The 16,876-nt window shown below is 64.8% G+C and overlaps 1 protein-coding gene across 1 annotated transcript in view; it reads left to right on the top strand.

Annotated features, from left to right (window-relative positions):
* The window catches only part of USP19 (ubiquitin specific peptidase 19), a 17,745-nt gene that overhangs the window by 299 nt on the left and 570 nt on the right, over positions 1–16,876 (top strand). Inside the window, exons 2-26 of the mRNA XM_026052679.1 lie at positions 2,625–2,869; positions 4,646–4,702; positions 5,765–5,893; positions 6,504–6,637; positions 6,994–7,395; positions 7,761–8,028; positions 8,179–8,335; positions 8,439–8,510; positions 8,984–9,099; positions 9,401–9,615; positions 9,915–10,116; positions 10,206–10,339; positions 10,473–10,631; positions 10,751–10,861; positions 11,001–11,111; positions 11,266–11,367; positions 11,721–11,861; positions 12,061–12,179; positions 12,402–12,539; positions 12,631–12,995; positions 13,618–13,728; positions 14,147–14,363; positions 14,601–14,753; positions 14,848–15,011; positions 15,087–15,265. Coding sequence (XP_025908464.1) covers positions 2,761–2,869; positions 4,646–4,702; positions 5,765–5,893; positions 6,504–6,637; positions 6,994–7,395; positions 7,761–8,028; positions 8,179–8,335; positions 8,439–8,510; positions 8,984–9,099; positions 9,401–9,615; positions 9,915–10,116; positions 10,206–10,339; positions 10,473–10,631; positions 10,751–10,861; positions 11,001–11,111; positions 11,266–11,367; positions 11,721–11,861; positions 12,061–12,179; positions 12,402–12,539; positions 12,631–12,995; positions 13,618–13,728; positions 14,147–14,363; positions 14,601–14,753; positions 14,848–15,011; positions 15,087–15,265 — 4,065 coding nt within the window. The 5' untranslated portion in view covers positions 2,625–2,760. The remainder of the gene's footprint in view (positions 1–2,624; positions 2,870–4,645; positions 4,703–5,764; positions 5,894–6,503; positions 6,638–6,993; positions 7,396–7,760; positions 8,029–8,178; positions 8,336–8,438; positions 8,511–8,983; positions 9,100–9,400; positions 9,616–9,914; positions 10,117–10,205; positions 10,340–10,472; positions 10,632–10,750; positions 10,862–11,000; positions 11,112–11,265; positions 11,368–11,720; positions 11,862–12,060; positions 12,180–12,401; positions 12,540–12,630; positions 12,996–13,617; positions 13,729–14,146; positions 14,364–14,600; positions 14,754–14,847; positions 15,012–15,086; positions 15,266–16,876) is intronic.

The raw sequence follows: 16,876 nt of genomic DNA, 5'->3' as shown, positions 1-16,876 counted from the left end.
CCGGCGGCCTCGCTGCCGCCGCGGGCAGCCCGTGGCTCCCACGAGCGTGGCGGTGGGTGCGGGGCTGAGCGGGGAGGCTCCCGGTTCGGCTGCGTGACGGGCGCCCCGGGAAGCAAGGCAAGAAACGGGCTTCAGCTCCAGGGCTGAGGGAAGCAGGGGACGCGGGAGGTGTTTGCTTGCACGAGGGGGCTTCGCTGTCGGCCACGCTAAAGGGATGGGGGGTTTGGGAGTGCTTGGAAGGCGGGAGAGCCTTCTCCATAGCCAGCCAGCCTTGGAGCTGGAGGGGGATGCGGAAGAGAACAGGGAATGGGGACACATTTCCTTGCTTTGGGCTAAACACGCTCTGGATGCGTTGGCTCTGCAAAGAGCAGCCCAGAGCAGCTCTGAAGAGCGGCCCCCAGAGCGCTGCGGTGGGGAGAGCCGGCCCGGTTCCCCCCAGCCGCCTGCTCCTGTCCCCACCGTCACCCTTTCCTTGGGCCCATACAGCCACGTATGGACCGGGAATGGACCTGGGATAAACAATGTGGCAAAAAAGGGTTCCAGTCTGGATGCGTTCCTGCTCCGGTGCGCCCTGCAGCCCCGTGTGTGCTCGTGCTGCCACAGAGCACAAGGAGAGAGGAAAGGGAGGAAGCAGTGCCCGGCTCTCTGAGCTCCAAGTGCTTGTAGAAGTGTTGTGTAAGGTTATTTATTTATTATTTTTTTTAATTAACGCCCAGCCCATTGGGTGTTTCTTAAAGGTATATATGGCATTTAGCCAGGGGACTTTCACCATCTCTCCCTTGCAAGCATCTCCCACAGAGCTAATATTCTTGTAACAGCAGCGCCAACAACCCTGTGCTCCTGGATACTTGGCTGGAATAACCCACCGTGCTGCACGTTGCCTGGTTGCCCTTCAGGAGAGAGTCCTGAGGATCAGAATAAATCAGTCAGAATAAGCTGTGCTCTGTTTGCACTTGCCTGAATCCCCAGGGTGCCCCACAGGGCCCCGCTTTGGGATCAGTGCTCTGACAAAAATGGAGCAAAGTTGCAGCCCCGCTTGCTTCCCGTTAGAAATAACTGTCAGCAAAGTGCCTGAGGGGGCTGAGCCTCCCGTCTAGGATAGGAGCTGTGATTCCTCTGGGAGGAGTGACCGGGAATCCAAATGTTCTGGCCGCCCCTTCCCACGGCGTGGGGAGTATTTCTGTCAGATCCTGCCCGGCGCTCGCCTCGTGCCGCCCATCGGAGGCGATGGAGCCCCGTGCGGAGCAGCCTCTGCTGCCCGTCCTGCTCTCCCTGCGGCTCTTGCCCTGTGGATGCAGAATTCCAGCTGGGAAAGCCGCCGTGAGGCTGCTGAGTCCGGGATAGCGTTGGCATCATTTTGCAGCCGTCTCGCTCAGCGTTCCCAGGCGCTGCTCGGCACTCCCGTCTCCGGGACGGGTCGGAGCCGCTCAGCGGGGCTCTGCGCTGCGCGTGGTCCCGGTGGCCCTGGGTGCTGGGGCAGGCGCTGGGGCTGGTTGAGGTGCAAGGACCGTCGCTGAGCCGGGAGGGCTGCCCTGCTCCCCAGGGACCCCGCGACGCGCGGCTCCGACCTGGGCTTTGTGGCTACCCGTTGCCGTGAACGTTTCCGAGACCTTGTACACCCCAAGCGACCCGTGCACAGCTCCCTCCCTCCGGATGCCCCCCAGGGAGGCGAGTCCTGCGCGGCTGGGCCGGGACCATGCAGCTCCTGTCCGCATCCTCGGACACGATGGGGCCGTGGGAGGAGACGGAGCAGCCGCGGAGCTGCTGCTGGGGCAGAGATGCAGCTGCTCCCGCAGGAGCAGCTCCCGGCACAAGGGATGCGCTGCCTGTTCCGCCCTGCAGGGATCCCGGGCCGGGCTGTGCTCCGCGCGTTGCTCCAGCCTGCGTCTGTTGCGGCCCTCGACGTCAGAGTGAAACCGGAGAGGGAAACCAGGGATGTGGGGCTCCGTGCGGGAGAGCGTCGGCGCTGCCGGGGCCGGGCCCTCTCCGGGCCGGTGTTTGGTTTCCAGGCCCGGCCCCGCTGGCGCTGTCTGTAACGGGCCGAGCGGCCGTGCGGCGGCGGGGAGGAGCTCCCGCTGCCGGCGGCGCTTCCTTGTCCCCGTCACCGGAGGCTGCCCTGCCCGGCGGGCGCCTCTCCGCTTTCTTCCCTCTTAGGGCGTTGCTGTGGCCCGCTCCCGCCCTCTTACATGGGGCTCCTTTCACTGAAAGGACCCACATGGGTGCCCCAAGCCGTGGGGCAGCCTGGCCTGGCCGATCCCCAGGCTTCCTTGTGCAGCTCGGGGCTTCCCCTTTGCTTCAGGGTGTTGTTGGAGCCGGTAGTTTCCGAGGGCTGGGATTGCTGTAGCGGGAGCTGTGAGCTTGACAGTTGCTTTCCAGGCTTTTCCTGCATGTCACGAACAGAAGAGCCCTGGGTGTAGCTTGACTTGGCAAACCCGTGCCCTTGGCACTGCGCGTTACAGCAGCTGGGATGGGGTGGGTTTCCTTGCTGAGAGTTTGCTTTGGTGCTTCCCATAAATGCTATGGAGAAGGTCGTGTGGGAGCACTGGCCCTCGGGCAGAGCGGGCCCCGGCGCTGCTGGGCCTTCTGCCTCAGCTCTAGCCCTACTTGCTCTTTCTTCTGCCCAGGCCACTAGTTCCTTGCCGGAGGATTTGACCACAGAGAGTCGCCAAGATAGCTGGGCCAGGAAGAAAACGTCGCACCCCTGACCCAGACTCCATTACCGACCCCGGCGGGCCGTTTGTGTCCTCCAAACGGCTGAAAATGTCCAGCAGCGCCAACGCCCCTGGCCAGAGGAGGGTGTCTCGGGGCTTGGACGATGCCACCAACAAGAAGAAGCAGAAGGATCGAGCCAACCAGGAGAGCAAGGAAGGTGAGAGGCGCTCGGCCGCCGCGAGCCCTGCCGGGTTGGATCTCACAGTGTCTGCCGCGGACTAAGCAGATTTATCTAATCGCTTCCTGCGACCGATTGTAGCCTGCGGAACGTGGGATCCTCTTTGGCACAGTGTCCTCCCCGGACCTGCAGCCTCCCCGTTGAGAGGCGCTGCTTAGCTCCGGGGGCGCGAGGGCAGGTCAGCCCCGTTTCCCTGTTCGCTTAAGCTCGCCGTTGACCTTGGTGGTTTCTAGGCTGGACTCTAGACGGTGCTTTGGGTGGGGCCGGCCGCCTGCAGCGGCGGCGCTGGCGGCGAAACCGGCGCGTGCTCCTGCGCCGGGACACGTTATCGCTCCCGAGCTGCTCGAGGCAGGGCTGGCTGCCAGCAGCACGTGGGGTGCAGGACCTGGACGTGCGGCTGGTGCTTCAGGGCAAGGTGGGGCTGAAGGGAAACGGTCGCTTTGGAGTCATTCCCTTCACAGCTGCTGCAAACCGGTGACAGGGCTGTGGCCTCAGGTGCCGGTGTCATGCAGGGCAGGCAGTGCCTGCAGGCAGATCACAGCGAGGGTTCCTCCAGCAACCTTGTGTCCCTGGCAAATGGCTTGATTTCTCTGCCTTACTCATTATGACTGTTGTAACCTCAAAATAATGTCACATTTTATAGGCCAAGGTAAAAGAGTGCTTGTTGAGCTCTGAGCTATAACGGTAGGAGAGTCAGCGCTGTGAAACCACAGGGCACGGAGAGCAGCGTTGCCGCTGTCCCTCTCCTGAAGGGACTGAGCTGCTTCACACAGGGCACAGCCCTCCGCGCTGCCTGGCGTGAAGCAGCTGCCGCCCTTGGAGCGGGCCAGGCTGCCCCGTCCCCCCGTGCAGCGGGAGCGAGGGCCAGGAGCACCCGCACTGCCCTGCCTGTGCCCGGGACTGCTCCTGGCAGGTCCTCCTGGCACTTCCCGAGGTGCTGGTGACCGCAGCGCGTTGCAGGGGTGATGGCAGCAGCCAGCAGAGCTCTGCTGTGGTCCCTGGCCGCTTTGCCGCCGGTGGAGCCGGGCAGTGACGGCCCCCTGAGCGCTCTGAAGTGGAAACCCTGCCTCCCATGTGGCTGCTGCTGCCCACGGGCACTGCTGCGGGTTCGGTGCTTAGGACAAGCTGTTGGTATGTTGTCCCAGCACCCACTCCGTGGGGACGGAGCAGGCCTGGGGGTGCTGCTGGGTCTCAGTAATCCTGCCGGGAGCAGGGATTAGGTGTCAGGGCAGTTTGGTGCTGTAGTCTAATCTGGCAGACAACATGAGCTGTGGCGCTTGGCAGGTTGTGGCATAAGGGGGGCTGCCTATGTCTCTGCTTACAGCCAAAGTGCTTTGAGCACAACCGAACAGCAGGTTCTCCGTGTAGGATCGACACGGGCAGAGCTGCTGTGCAGGGAGCCTGGTATCCCGAGCGTCACCTGCGGCAGTTACCACCTGCTCCCCCATGAAACTGGTCTCCAAACTGTGCTGCCCATCAGGGGCAGGGATGCCGCTGCTCCCATTGGTGCTGGGGAGCCTGAGTATGGTGGTATGGCTCAGAGTGACGTCCTGGAGTGTCACCTGCTGCAGGCAGGGCTCAGGACAAAGGGGGAGGCGTGAGGAAGCAGGGGAGGGAAATTGTCCTGCCAAGCAGCACGAGCAGAACCAAAAGCTTCACCAGAGATTCGTGGGAGAAGATATGTGAGATTTTGGGCATCGGAGTGCCCTGAGGTGACACAGTGACAGACCCGGGCTCTGCTTTTCTGCCCACTAGTGTCTCGCCCTGAGCTCGAGCAGGCTGAGACTGCCCAGGAGAGAGCCGCAGAGGAGGGTAAGTGGCGTGTGCGCTGGCTGCCAGTGCATGGCCCAGGAGAGCCCCTGCGCAGGGAGCCGCAGCTCTCGCCTTGCCGCAGTCCTGCGGTGCACAGCAGCACTAACCGCAGCGCTGCCCTGCTCCAGCGCTAGTCCCGGCGGGATGCAGCCACCCCGGCAGCAGCGGGGCTGTCCGCCAGGGAGAGGCCCGGGACAGGCTGGGGCACCATGTGGGTGTCACTGTGTCCCCGAGCGCAGTCCTGGGACGCCGGCTGCACTCAGCCCTGCCGCTCGTTTGGTGACTCCCCGCTGAAGTCACCTTGGGCCAGGGAGCTCCCCGGCGCTGCCACCCGGCAGGCAGCGCTGGCTGGTGTCTGGTCTGGCACCAGCGCCCTGCTCAGAGGGCAGGCAAGACGGCACAAGGCCCTCCTGCCACAGAGGGCAGGCCTGTTCTGATGTCAAACTAAGGCAACGTCAGCTTTTTGCTCCGACTTCAGGATGCCATGCTGCCCATCCCGGAGCCTGGCAGGCGCCCGGTGGGGATTCGGTCTGCGGCAGAACATTGTTTGCTCCCTGGGTGCCACGTTCTTGCCAGGCTGGCTTCCTCGCCTGTGTTTCGGCCCTATTAACACTTCTCCTCTGGCAGCAATACAGCACTCGTAGCAATTGCAGCTGCACTGCTTGGTTTGCACATGCAAAGGGGAAGCTGCAATTTCTGACTGTGGTCAGAGTCCACTCGAATCCCCCAGATAATCCTGTGGCTTCCTCATTGCCTGGAAAAACAGCAAGTGCTTTATAGCCTAGAAAAGCCACCCCTTCTTTCGGCTGGCCTGAGAACATCCCCCACCTTCCTGATCTTTCTGGTTCCCGCTGGGATTCACCTGCCTTGCTGCTCTGAGCCTTCGTGGCCTCTCTGGGAGCGGGTTGCAAGTGTCCTGTTCCTTGTCACAACCTGTTCCTTGTCACAGGCTGCAGTCCTCGTGCTGCTTGTCCCGTTGAGCCGAGCGCGTGCCCAGGCTCGCGCTGCTCGGGCCGCGCTGGGTGGATGGGTGGGTGGGTGATGCTGCCCTCCCTCTTGCAGAGCTGCTGCTGGACTGGAAGCAGAACGCTGACGAGATCATCGTCAAGCTGAACTTGGGCAGCGGGGCTCTGAAGGTGGAGGATGTGGACGCTGCTTTCACCGACACCGATTGCGTGGTCAAGCTGCCAGGTACGGGCACCACAGCGGCTGCTGCCAGCGCTTCTCTGGCAGGGCTTGGCCTGGCCCTGGGCCAGGCACGGGACTGATCCATGCAAGCGTGAAACCCCTGCCTCGGGAGGAGCATTACCTGCCAGTTCCGAGCCCTTACCTGCCCCCGGGCACTGCCCTGGCACGGCGTCAACCAGGCCGGGCCGAGTGGCAGAGCAGGAGGGTGCAGAGAGCAGGAGGACGGTAGCTGGCCTCTATACTGAACGAACGAGTGCCCCCCGCGCTGCAGGACCTGTCCCTGCCTCCCCTCGCTGGGGTGGTGGTTTGGCTCCAGCAGGGTCTTGCCAAGGGGCTGAGTCAGCCCTGGGGATTAACTTGGAATAGCGACCCTGCTCCTGCAGGCAGGGAGACCCAGGGCCTTCCGTCTGGGAAGGATGCCAGCCAGATGTGTGGCAGCAGCCCCCTGGCAGCTGGCGTTGCCCTGAAGGCTCCTGGAGCGTGGTGGCAATGTGCCCGCAGCCCCTTTGGCCCCGGCTGAGCGCTGCCTGGCTGCTGGCCAAGCAGGGCCGCGGGGCGGGAGGCTGCTGTTGCAACGAGCGCCGCGCGAGCTGCGGGTGCCCTTCGCTTGCAGATGGGCGCCAGTGGAGCTGTCAGTTCTACGAGGAGATCGAGGGCTCTTGCAGCAAGGTCCAGTGCAAGAAGGGCAACTTCCTGCAGCTTGTGCTGCAGAAGAAGATCCCGCTCCACAACTGGACGTCGCTTCTGGTGAGGCGAGGAGGGTCTGGCCCTTTGGGGGCTCTGCTGGCAGAACTGGGAGCTGGGGTGATGCTTTCGGTGCCTGCCCATGAGCTGTCCTTTCCCCGGGAGCTCTGCGGAGCCCTTCCTGCAGCCACATGAGATGGGGATGTTTCTTGACACCCCTGTTTCTGTCGGCTGCACAGGCTCCAGGACTGGGAGCAGGGACCCAGGGTGCCCTGGGAAGGGGGACCTAGGGCTCTGCTCTGGCCCCCGTGAGATTTCTGTCTCTCGTGTGCTGCTGTGTGGAACCCCTGAAAGGGTGAGGGGCTGGCAAGAGTGACCTGCCCGGGTATCCTCCCACCATGCTGCCTTGCTGTTCGCAGAAGAGACGGAAGGATGGATCCAAAGAGCTCGCCAAAGGGGCCATGTGCTGGGAGAACGGGAAGGAGAGGGCAGCCGCTGTGGAGGTGGCCCCTGAAGAGCCGAGGGCTGAAAGCGCAGAGCCACCGAGGTCCAGGCGGGAGCCCTCCAACCCCAAGCGCGCGCAGGGAAGAAGCGAGGCCCTGGGAGGCAAGAGCCCAGCCAGCCCAGGGACGCAGAGCGGCCCCAGCGCCAAGCGGGCAGTGTACCTCAAAGTGGCTCCGACGGAAGAGGAACCCAACGCCAGGGTTGGCGTGGAGGCCAGCAAAGGGCACGGCGGGAGGCCGGGCAGCCGTCGCAATGGCAGAGCCGCCCAGGGCGATGCGCCCGCCGCCCTCGCAGACGTCACACCGCCGCTGGAGAAGGTACTGGGGGGACCTACCTGAGGGGGGCACCCCTGTTCCCTCAGCCCCTGTGCAGGGGATGCTGCTGCTGGATCCCCGGGTGGTGGTGAGGGCTGGTGCAGGCCTGATTCCAGCAGGAAGGTGGGGTGAAATACAGCAGCTGGGGCATGAGGACCCAGTGCTCGCTGGGTTTAGCACATCCTCTGGATTGGGGCTGTGCTAACATGGGGCTGAGCCAAGCAAACGGGATGTGTAGGGGTAGCGGGGACACAGGGACACAGCTGCCTTGTGACAGGAGCAGGTTGCAGAGGAGCTGCAGTGGGACGGGCTGGGACAGCTCAGGGACAGGGTTCTTTGTTCCTCATTGTGTCCCTCTACCGTGACAGGCCACGGTTTTGGCAAAGGACACCAGTCCCATGGAGATGCCGCCTCTCACAGCTACCACAGAGATGTTCCCTCACTGCGTTGCCACCTGCGTGGAGAAGAGAGTCCTGCAGCCAGGCAGCCCCAAGGAGGCTTCCCGGGGCCGGGACTGCACGCCGGTCCTTGGAGAGAGCTCTAAGGCCACCCCAGCGGCCACCCCTCCCCTGGGCAGAGACGGTGAGAAGAGAGACTGGTCCAAGGATGATGTGGTCCTGGAAGCAGCAGCTGATGGTGAGTGGCTGCTCAGCATCCATAGGCTGGCCTTGTTGGGAAGGTCCCCAGGAAGCTCCATCTGCTTGGGTGCTCTCCTGGGTCAGCCTGCAGTTGCTGCCTCTGTGTGCAAGGAAAGTAACGTCGCTCTCTGTGGCTTTCCCTGCCCAGACCCAGAGCCCGTAGTGAGCCTGACCTTTGTGAAGAATGACTCATACGAGAAGGGCAATGACCTGGTCGTGGTGCACGTCTACGTGAAGGAGATCCACAAGGAGACATCCAAGGTGTTGTTCCGGGAGCAGGACTTCACGCTGGTGTTCCAGACAAGGTAGAGGCGAGCCCCGGGGTGGCGCCAGGCTGCTGCAGAGCTGCCTGTGCTTCGACTACTGGTTTGTTCACTTCTCACCCACTTCTGCTTTTCTCGTTTGCAGCGATGCAAACTTCCTTCGCCTCCATCCTGGCTGCGGGCCCCACACCGTGTTCTGGTGGCAGGTGAAGCTCAGGTACTGCTCCTGCCTTTCAAGCTGTGCCAAGGTGAGGGAGGAGAGGGCGCAGAGCTGGAGCAGGAGCCAGGCCCAGCTGACTGGCCTGTGCAGACTGTGCCCCTGTTTGTGCCTGGGGGTCTTCCTTGTACCGTGCTGCACTAACACCCCAAGCCCGGGGTGCTTTGGATTGATGTGGTGGCTTGTGGGGATGGGAATCCCAGTGTCTTCCCCGTTGTTGACTTCCTGGGGACTGAGCCAGACTTTGTGCCTGATGCTCAGGAGTGTTGAGCGTGTGGAGACGAGCAGAATGGACATGCCAGAACAGGGGCCCTCCGTGTGGTTGGAGCTGAGGGTTTCTGTGCCGCTTCACAGGGGCCAACCTTGGGATTGGTATTTGCGTGGAGAACGTGGTCCTGTTTTGCAGAGGTTTTGGAGTGTGAGGCCCTGGGGGGATGCGGTGCATGCCTGACCGGCACCGCCTTGTCTTGCAGGAACCTTATCGAGCCAGACAAGTGCACGTACAGCTTCACAGTGTCTCGCATCAACGTCTGCCTGAAGAAACGCCACAGCCAGCGCTGGGGCGGCCTGGAAGCTCCGGCCACACGAGGTCTGCAGCCTGGCTTCTCCTTGTGCTGCCTGCTGTGCCCTGGTGGGGCATGGCCTTGTTCCTGGAGCAGCCAGATGGTGCTGGGGGGAAGCGGAGGGGCTCGGCGGGCACGGGCAGGAGGGATTTCGGGACAGGGCGAGCTGGAGGCAAGGTGCTGCCGTTGCTCTTGCTCGCGGGGGAGAGGAGTGGGAAGGAGCCTGTGTGCGAGTGTGGGCTGAGCCCTCTGCGGCCAGTCCTGCTGTGGGCAGCTGCCCCTGCACGCGGTGCTGCTAACCACAGGCCCCCCTTCCCCCTTTTTAAGGTGCAGTGGGTGGTGCAAAGGTTGCCATGCCCACAGGCCCTACCCCGCTGGATAAGAGCCCGCCAGGCAGTAACCAGCACCCCCTGTCCAGCAAGGAGGAGGCCCGAGCCAGCGACAAAGAGAAGCCACGTGTGGAGGATGGGGGCCTGGACGGCGTGGCAGCCCGTACGACCCCAGAGCACGTGGCAGTGAAGCAAGAGCCGCACATCCCCTCTGTGAGTGGGAGCACCCTGGGTTCCAGGCCTCAGGTGGGAGTGCGCTGGGTGCTTGACCCCTTCCATGTGATTGGCAGTGTCCCCTTGGTGCTGCTTTGGGGACAGGCAAACCTCCCAGCACTCACTGGCACTTTTGGGGTGGCAAGTTGGCCTGGCTGCCAGGCAGACCAAAATCATGGCCCACCAGTGGGAGAAGGGGAGGTGAGGCAGTTGCTGCTACCCTGGGGCTGCCTTGGGCATTCGGGTTCCTCTGGTGTTTCTGGAAAGCGCTGTCCTCACTGCCAGCTCTGCTTCGGCAGCCCAAGCCGACGTGCATGGTGCCGCCGATGACGCACAGCCCCGTGAGCAGCGAGAGCGTGGAGGATGAGGAGGACGAGGACGAGAAGAAGAAGGTGTGCCTGCCCGGCTTCACGGGGCTGGTGAACCTGGGCAACACCTGCTTCATGAACAGTGTCATCCAGTCCCTGTCCAACACGCGGGAGCTACGCGACTACTTCCACGGTGAGCACACAGCCCTGGGGCCCAGCGGGGCGCTGCCGCTCGGACAACGCAGCCAGCAGCCACCCTCACCCTCCCATGTCCCTTCCCAGATCGGTCCTTTGAGTCAGAAATCAACTACAACAACCCGCTGGGCACGGGGGGCCGCCTGGCCATCGGCTTCGCCATGCTGCTGCGCGCGCTGTGGAAGGGCACGCACCATGCCTTCCAGCCCTCCAAGCTGAAGGTAGGGACACAGGCTCCCACCCTCCTCCGTGGGCATCAGGCTGCCCTACCAGTGCTGGGGTGGGCACAGCCTGGCACGGGCTGGGCAGCGCTGCTGGGGCTGCTCGACGGCCCTGACTGCTCTGCTCCCCCAGGCAATCGTGGCCAGTAAGGCCAGCCAGTTCACGGGCTATGCCCAGCACGACGCTCAGGAGTTCATGGCCTTCCTGCTCGACGGCCTGCACGAGGACCTCAACCGCATCCAGAACAAGCCCTACACAGAGACAGTTGACTCGGATGGGAGGCCTGACGAGGTGAGGGTGCCTCTCCCCAGCGCCGTCGGTGCTGCAGGACAATTCTAGCTGCTCTGGGCAAGCAAGGACCATAAAGCTGCTTGCTTTAGCAAAGCGCTGAGCCCGCTCTCTCCCCACAGGTGGTAGCTGAGGAGGCCTGGCAGCGACACAAGATGAGGAACGACTCCTTCATCGTGGACCTGTTCCAGGGCCAGTACAAATCCAAGCTGGTGTGCCCAGTGTGCTCCAAGGTAACGGTAGCCCTGGAAGCTCTGCACTCTCTCCAACACTCAGGCCTGCATTCCCCAAGAGCGCAGCTCGCTGGGCTGGCTCTTGGCTCTGTCACCAGCGCTGGCACTTCCCACAGCTGAGTTGCTCTTGATTCTGCAGGTATCCATCACCTTCGACCCCTTCCTGTACCTACCAGTACCCCTCCCACAGAAACAGAAGGTGCTGACTGTCTACTACTTTGCGAAAGAGCCGCACAAGAAACCTATCAAGGTAAAGGACACCTGCTCTGGGGGGAGGCAGGCTGCAAGAGTGCTTGGAAAGGTCACAAGTCATCAGTGCTTTGCTAATGAACTTAGCCTTGTGATGAGCCAAGACCCGCGTGCCTTGGTGCGCTGTCACTGACATGGCACTTCCTCCATGGCAGTTCCTCGTGAGTATCAGCAAGGAAAACTCCAGTGCCATGGAGGTTCTGGACTCGGTGGCCCACAGCGTGCGTGTGAAACCAGAGAACCTGCGCCTGGCAGAGGTGAGAGCGCTGCAGCTGGGAAGCAGGACGTGGGCAGTTCCTGTGGGTGCCCCTGCGTCCTGCAGCTCTGCAGGGAGTTTGCCCCCTGGGCGGTTGCTTGCCCTGATCCAGCATGGACAAAAAATGCCCTGTGATCCTGCCTCACACCCTGGGTACTGCCTGCCAGATCTGGGCTACTGTGGTGGGCTAGAGGAGGTTCATCCTCTCCTGACTGAGCTGAGCCCCAGGTTGCTGCTCTCCCCACTGCTTGTCGTGGGCAGCTCGTCTCTCGCTTTCCAGGAGAGCGGAAGGGTGGGCAGAGCTCTGGGCCTGGGCAGCCCTCACAAAGCCCCACTCTGCTGCCTCCCTGGCAGGTGATCAAGAACCGCTTCCACCGCATGTTCCTGCCGTCCCACTCGCTGGACACGGTCTCCCCCACAGACCTTTTGCTCTGCTTCGAGGTGCTGTCCCCAGAGCTGGCCAAGGAGCGGGTGGTGGAGCTGCAGGTCCAGCAGGTAGGTGGAGGAGGGAGATGGGGACCGCTCAGAGGCTGAGCAGGACGGGGAGAACAGCCCCAGGGCTGCAGAAAGGGTGACACGCTGGCCTGTGTGTGCCCAGCACGTGACCCTGGCAGTCTTCTCTCCCAGGGTCTGCTCAGGCAGCCTCACCTTGCCCAGGTGCCCTCCCACACCCAGCATCTTCCTTCTCCTGCAGCGTCCGCAGGTGCCCAGCGGCCCTGTGGCCAAATGCGCGGCCTGCCAGAAGAAGCAGCTGTCGGAGGACGAGAAGCTCCGGCGCTGCACGAGGTGCTATCGAGTCGGTTACTGCAACGTGTGAGTTGGCGTGGTGCCTGGCAGCGAGGGAAGGGAGGGTCTCCTGCCTTGAGGGGCTGCATGGGAGAGCTCGGGCTGCTGGGGGAGGCAGGACAGGACTGGCCTTCAGGAGAGAGCTGGTCTGGGCTGCAGGGCTCTGCTCGTCCCCGCTGTGCCCCTCTGGCCCTTGTGCCTTGGAAGTGGGCACAGACAGTGGGTTCAGCGGGGCTGCCTGTGTTACAGGGCATGTCAGAAAACGCACTGGCCGGACCACAAGGCTCTGTGCCGCCCCGAGAACATCGGCTTCCCCTTCCTCATCAGCGTGCCCGAGTCCCGCCTCACCTACGCCCGCCTGGCCCAGCTCCTGGAGGGCTACGCCAGGTGAGAGCCCGGGGAAGGGGCTGCTCCTGCCCCATCCTGGCAAAGCGCACGGCCTGGGCACGGCTCTCCTGACCCTTACCTCCCTGCCCAGGTACTCGGTCAGCGTGTTCCAGCCTCCTTTCCAGCTGGGCCGCATGTCGCCAGAGCAGGGGCTGCAGCCTCTGCTCCCGGACAAGCTGGAGCCCCCAGCCAAGAGCAGCTGCACGGCAGCCCCCGCCGCCCCCGAGCTGGGGGACGGGGACAGGGCTCCCAGCCTCCCGCCGGAGCCCCCGCTCTCGCCGCCCATCCCCGAGCTGCACCCGGAGCTGGGTGACAGCGGCACTGTCAGGAGCAAGGTGCTGGCAGCCAGAAGTTCCCTGCTCAGCTTGGATTCGGGATTCTCCGAGCACATGGAGTCGCAGAGCGACAGCTGCTGTGAGAAGGAGCCCTCCTATGAGCGAGCCCTCAAGCCAGAAGGTAGGAGGGCAGCGTTTCACCGCCACTACCACGGTGCTGTCACCTGTATTTCCCCTCTCTGCCTGTGCCAGGAGCTCAAGCAGCCTTCAGGCAAGGCAGGGAGGGCTTCTACCCCCGTGCCTGGGCCTGGAGACCCCTGGGGACATAGGGCAGGCCCACAGCAGCCCTGTTTTGGCAGTGCTGCGGCACCCGGAATGCCTGGCAGCCCACGCTCTGCCCTGCCCTGGCAGGCCCACGGGGCCCTGCAGAGAGGCTTGCCGAGAGGCCGGGCCCCAGAGCTGCGGCAGGAAGGGCGGGAAGGCAGGAGCCATCTCCCTGCGGCAGGGCCGAGCATTCCCGTCGCTCTGACTCAACTGCACGGGAGCAGCCTCGCGCCGCTGCCTCGCCTGTCACGTTTCCAGACACTCGTCTCCGGATGGCAGCAATGTGCAGTGAAGGGGCAAGGCAGGCGAGAGGAGCACAGCTTGCCAGGGGCAGGCGCCTGCTAAAAATAGTCAAGGACACGGGGCACGTGGTTGTGTCCCTGCAAGGCCATAGCATGCGGGGTGGGGGTGGGGGCACTGCAAATTCTTGGCCCCTATGGAGGACAGGCCACCAAATATGTGTCCCTGCTCATCTGCAGCTGCCATCCCTGGGTACCAGCACACTCCGGACTCGCTGAGCGCCCGTGCCACGCCGTTCTACATCAACAAAATCGACGCTGCCAATAAAGAGCACAAGCTGGAAGATAAAGGTGAGCCCAGAGCCTGGGGGGAGCTCCGCCTCATCCCTCAGCTTCTGGCAGGGCGGTGAATCTGCTGCCTGCGAGCCCCGTAGGCCTGTGACACTCAGCTGCTGTCTGTGCTCATCTCCTGCATCCGGGGAGCAGCTGTGGTCGCTGTGCACCTCATGTGTGAGCAGGGGACCTGTGTGGGTGCTGCCTGGGGAGACCTGCAGACAAGGGCTGTGCTGCCTGGGTTGCAGGACACTGCTGTCCTGGCGTGGGGACCGTGGTGGCGGGCAGTGCGGGGTGCCCATCGGGATGCTGCTATCCTGGAAACCCTGCCTCAGTGCCGTGCCAAGCTGGGCCAGGCCTAAATGCTGCCAGCCCTGGACCAGGTGGGCCTGGCTCCTGCCCGGGGCTGGCGGCTGAGGTGGGCACCCCTTCACAGGCGACACCCCGCTGGAGCTGGCAGACGACTGCTCCCTCGCCCTGGTGTGGAAGAACAACGAGCGCCTCAAGGAGTTCGTGCTGGTGGAGTCCAAGGAGCTGGAGTGCGTGGAGGACCCGGGCTCGGCCAGCGAGGCGGCCCGCGCGGGCCACTTCACCCTGGAGCAGTGCCTCAACCTCTTCACCAAGCCCGAAGTGCTGGCGCCAGAGGAGGCATGGTGAGTAGGGCGCAGGCGGCGGCCGGAGTTCCCCGGGAGCTGCCCGGGCCTGCGCGCCGTGCGAAAGCACCGGGCCGGGAGAGGAGGCCACAAGCCAGCAGGGAGCAGAGCCAAAGCCGCCTCGGGCTGCGCTCGCCTGCCCTTGGCGCCGTCTGCAGCCCCCCCTGCGTGGCTGGCGGCGCCCACGGGGCCTGGAGCCCTCTCCTTGCCTGAGTAACAAGCGTGTTGCCCCCCCAGGTACTGCCCCAAGTGCAAGCAGCATCGCGAGGCCTCCAAGCAGCTGATGCTGTGGCGCCTGCCCAACGTCCTCATCATCCAGCTCAAGCGCTTCTCCTTCCGCAGCTTCATCTGGAGGGACAAGATCAATGACATGGTGGACTTCCCTGTGCGGTGAGAGCCCGGCGGCGGCCCGGCCCGTGCTGCCCTGCAGCCTGGCTGCTCCCTGCCCCTGTGGCCCCTGACTTGTCCCCGGCGTCTCCCCTAGGAGCCTGGACCTGAGCAAGTTCTGCATCGGCCGCAAGGGCGAGCAGCAGCTGCCCATGTATGACCTGTACGCTGTGATCAACCACTACGGCGGCATGATCGGTGGGCACTACACGGCGTACGCCCGGCTGCCCAACGACAAGAACAGCCAGCGCAGCGACGTGGGTGAGGACGCGGCGCCGGCCCCGCTCCTGCTGCTGCCGCTGCCCGCCCCACCTGACCCTTCTGTCCTGTCCCCAGGCTGGCGGCTCTTTGATGACAGCACCGTGACCACCGTGGACGAGAGCCAGGTGGTGACCAGATACGCCTACGTGCTCTTCTACCGCCGGAGGAACTCTCCTGTGGAGAGACCCCTGCCCGGGCACGCCCCGGAGCACCGAGCCGAGCGCACCCCTTCCGCTGAAGCTGCTGCCAGTCAGGTGAGCGCTCGCGTGCCCCCAGCGCCGCTGGAGCCCCCGTGCCCCACGGCCTGCCCCACTGGCGCCCATGGAGCCCGGGTCTTGGAGTCCCTGACTCTTCCAGGTGAAGAGCATGTGCAGACGGGTGTTGTCCTGCCCTTGCTGTGAGCCAGGGACCCTCTCTGCCCGCAGGGCCCACGGGAGAGCGGGTCCAGCCGCCAGCGTGGGGCGCTGGCAGCAGCTATGGGGAGGTGCAGAGCTGTGTGAGGAGGCTGCCCTGCCGTGCGCTGTCCTGGGGAAGGCTGGCAGCGGTGACACCGGATCTGGTCACACCGGGGAGCCGCGATGCCCTTCCCTCCACGGACCCGTGGCGAGGGGTGGGGGGGCACGTTCTGCTGCGGCCGGTTCAAGGTCAGGCTGGGTGCAAACGAGGCAAAGATTAGAGCTGAAGCAGAGGCCCGAGAGCCTCCGCAAGGAGCTGGGGAGACCCGTGCCAGAGCCAGCGGGTGCCGGGGCAGGGCGCTGCTGCTGTGCCCCGGTTGGACTGAGCTGGGTGCTTCGCACAAGCTCGGGAGGACGGGCAGGTGTGGGGCTCGGGGCGCCGCTGCCCCCGGGCCCGGCTCGGGCTGCAGCCCTTCCTGCAGCTGCCGCCACCGAGGACTTGGCCGCTCTGCGGTGGAGCTGCCCGGGCCTGCGCCGGGCTGCGTCCCCCGGGCCCGGCCGCGTGCCCTGCCGGGGCCTGCACGCGTTGGCGCCGGGGCCCTGCCGCGGCTCGCGGCCGGGGCGGCAGCCGCCGGGCTCCCGGTGCCGGCCGGGAGCGCCTGCTGCGGGGGCGCCTCCCCCAGCGCCGTCTCTGGCCTGGCGCGGGAGCGTCGTGTCCTGCGCGGAGCAGGGCTGCGGGGCACGGGCCGTCTGCCCCTGCAGTGACCGTGGCGGTGCCGGCGTCAGCGCTTCCCCACGGTGCTGGACTCTGCTCCCTGGCAGCGCCAGCTGCTCAGGTCCCCGCAGCACCACTTGCCCCGGTACTGGGGTTCACTGGCTCCCCTGGCACTGGGGCCCACCGGGTCCCCCCCGGCACCAGGACCCGCGAGCGCCGCGGCCTCGCGCCTGCACCCCAGGGTGCCCCCAGGACCGGCGCCCGGCTCGGCCGCCCCGCCTGAGCACCCGCTCAGCAGAGGGATCCGTCGCCTGCGGAGAATCCCCCGGGAAGCCGGGCTCTGATTGGCCCGTGGAGGGATCCCGTGCACCGAAGCAGAGCTGTGACTGGTTGCACCCCGACCACGCCCACTGGCTGAGCTGCGTCATGATTGGCTGTCGTCTGAGAGATCCTCCGGCACATGGGAAAGCCGCACCGTGATTGGCCACTGCCTGCCTGCTCCATCGCCTGGCCCCACCAATCCCAGAGCATCGGCTCCAATGGGATCCATCCAGGAGAGGCGCCTGCCCCACGGACCATGGCCTCGCGAAGACCCTGCCTCCCTCCTGCACTGCGCCCGCAGCCCCGCGCCGTCACCGCGGTGTCCCCGCCGGAGCCACAGACTGTCATGGAGCTACAGACTGTCACCTGCGCCACATCCCGTCCCCGGAGCCATCCCGGAGCCTCGCGGCGCCGCCCGAGCACCGCCGCGCCGC

This window comes from Nothoprocta perdicaria, unplaced genomic scaffold, assembly GCF_003342845.1.
Source record: "Nothoprocta perdicaria isolate Ctin4 unplaced genomic scaffold, notPer1 scaffold_9, whole genome shotgun sequence".
Classification (NCBI taxonomy): Eukaryota; Metazoa; Chordata; class Aves; order Tinamiformes; family Tinamidae; genus Nothoprocta; species Nothoprocta perdicaria.
This window is presented reverse-complemented; position numbering and strand designations above follow the sequence as displayed.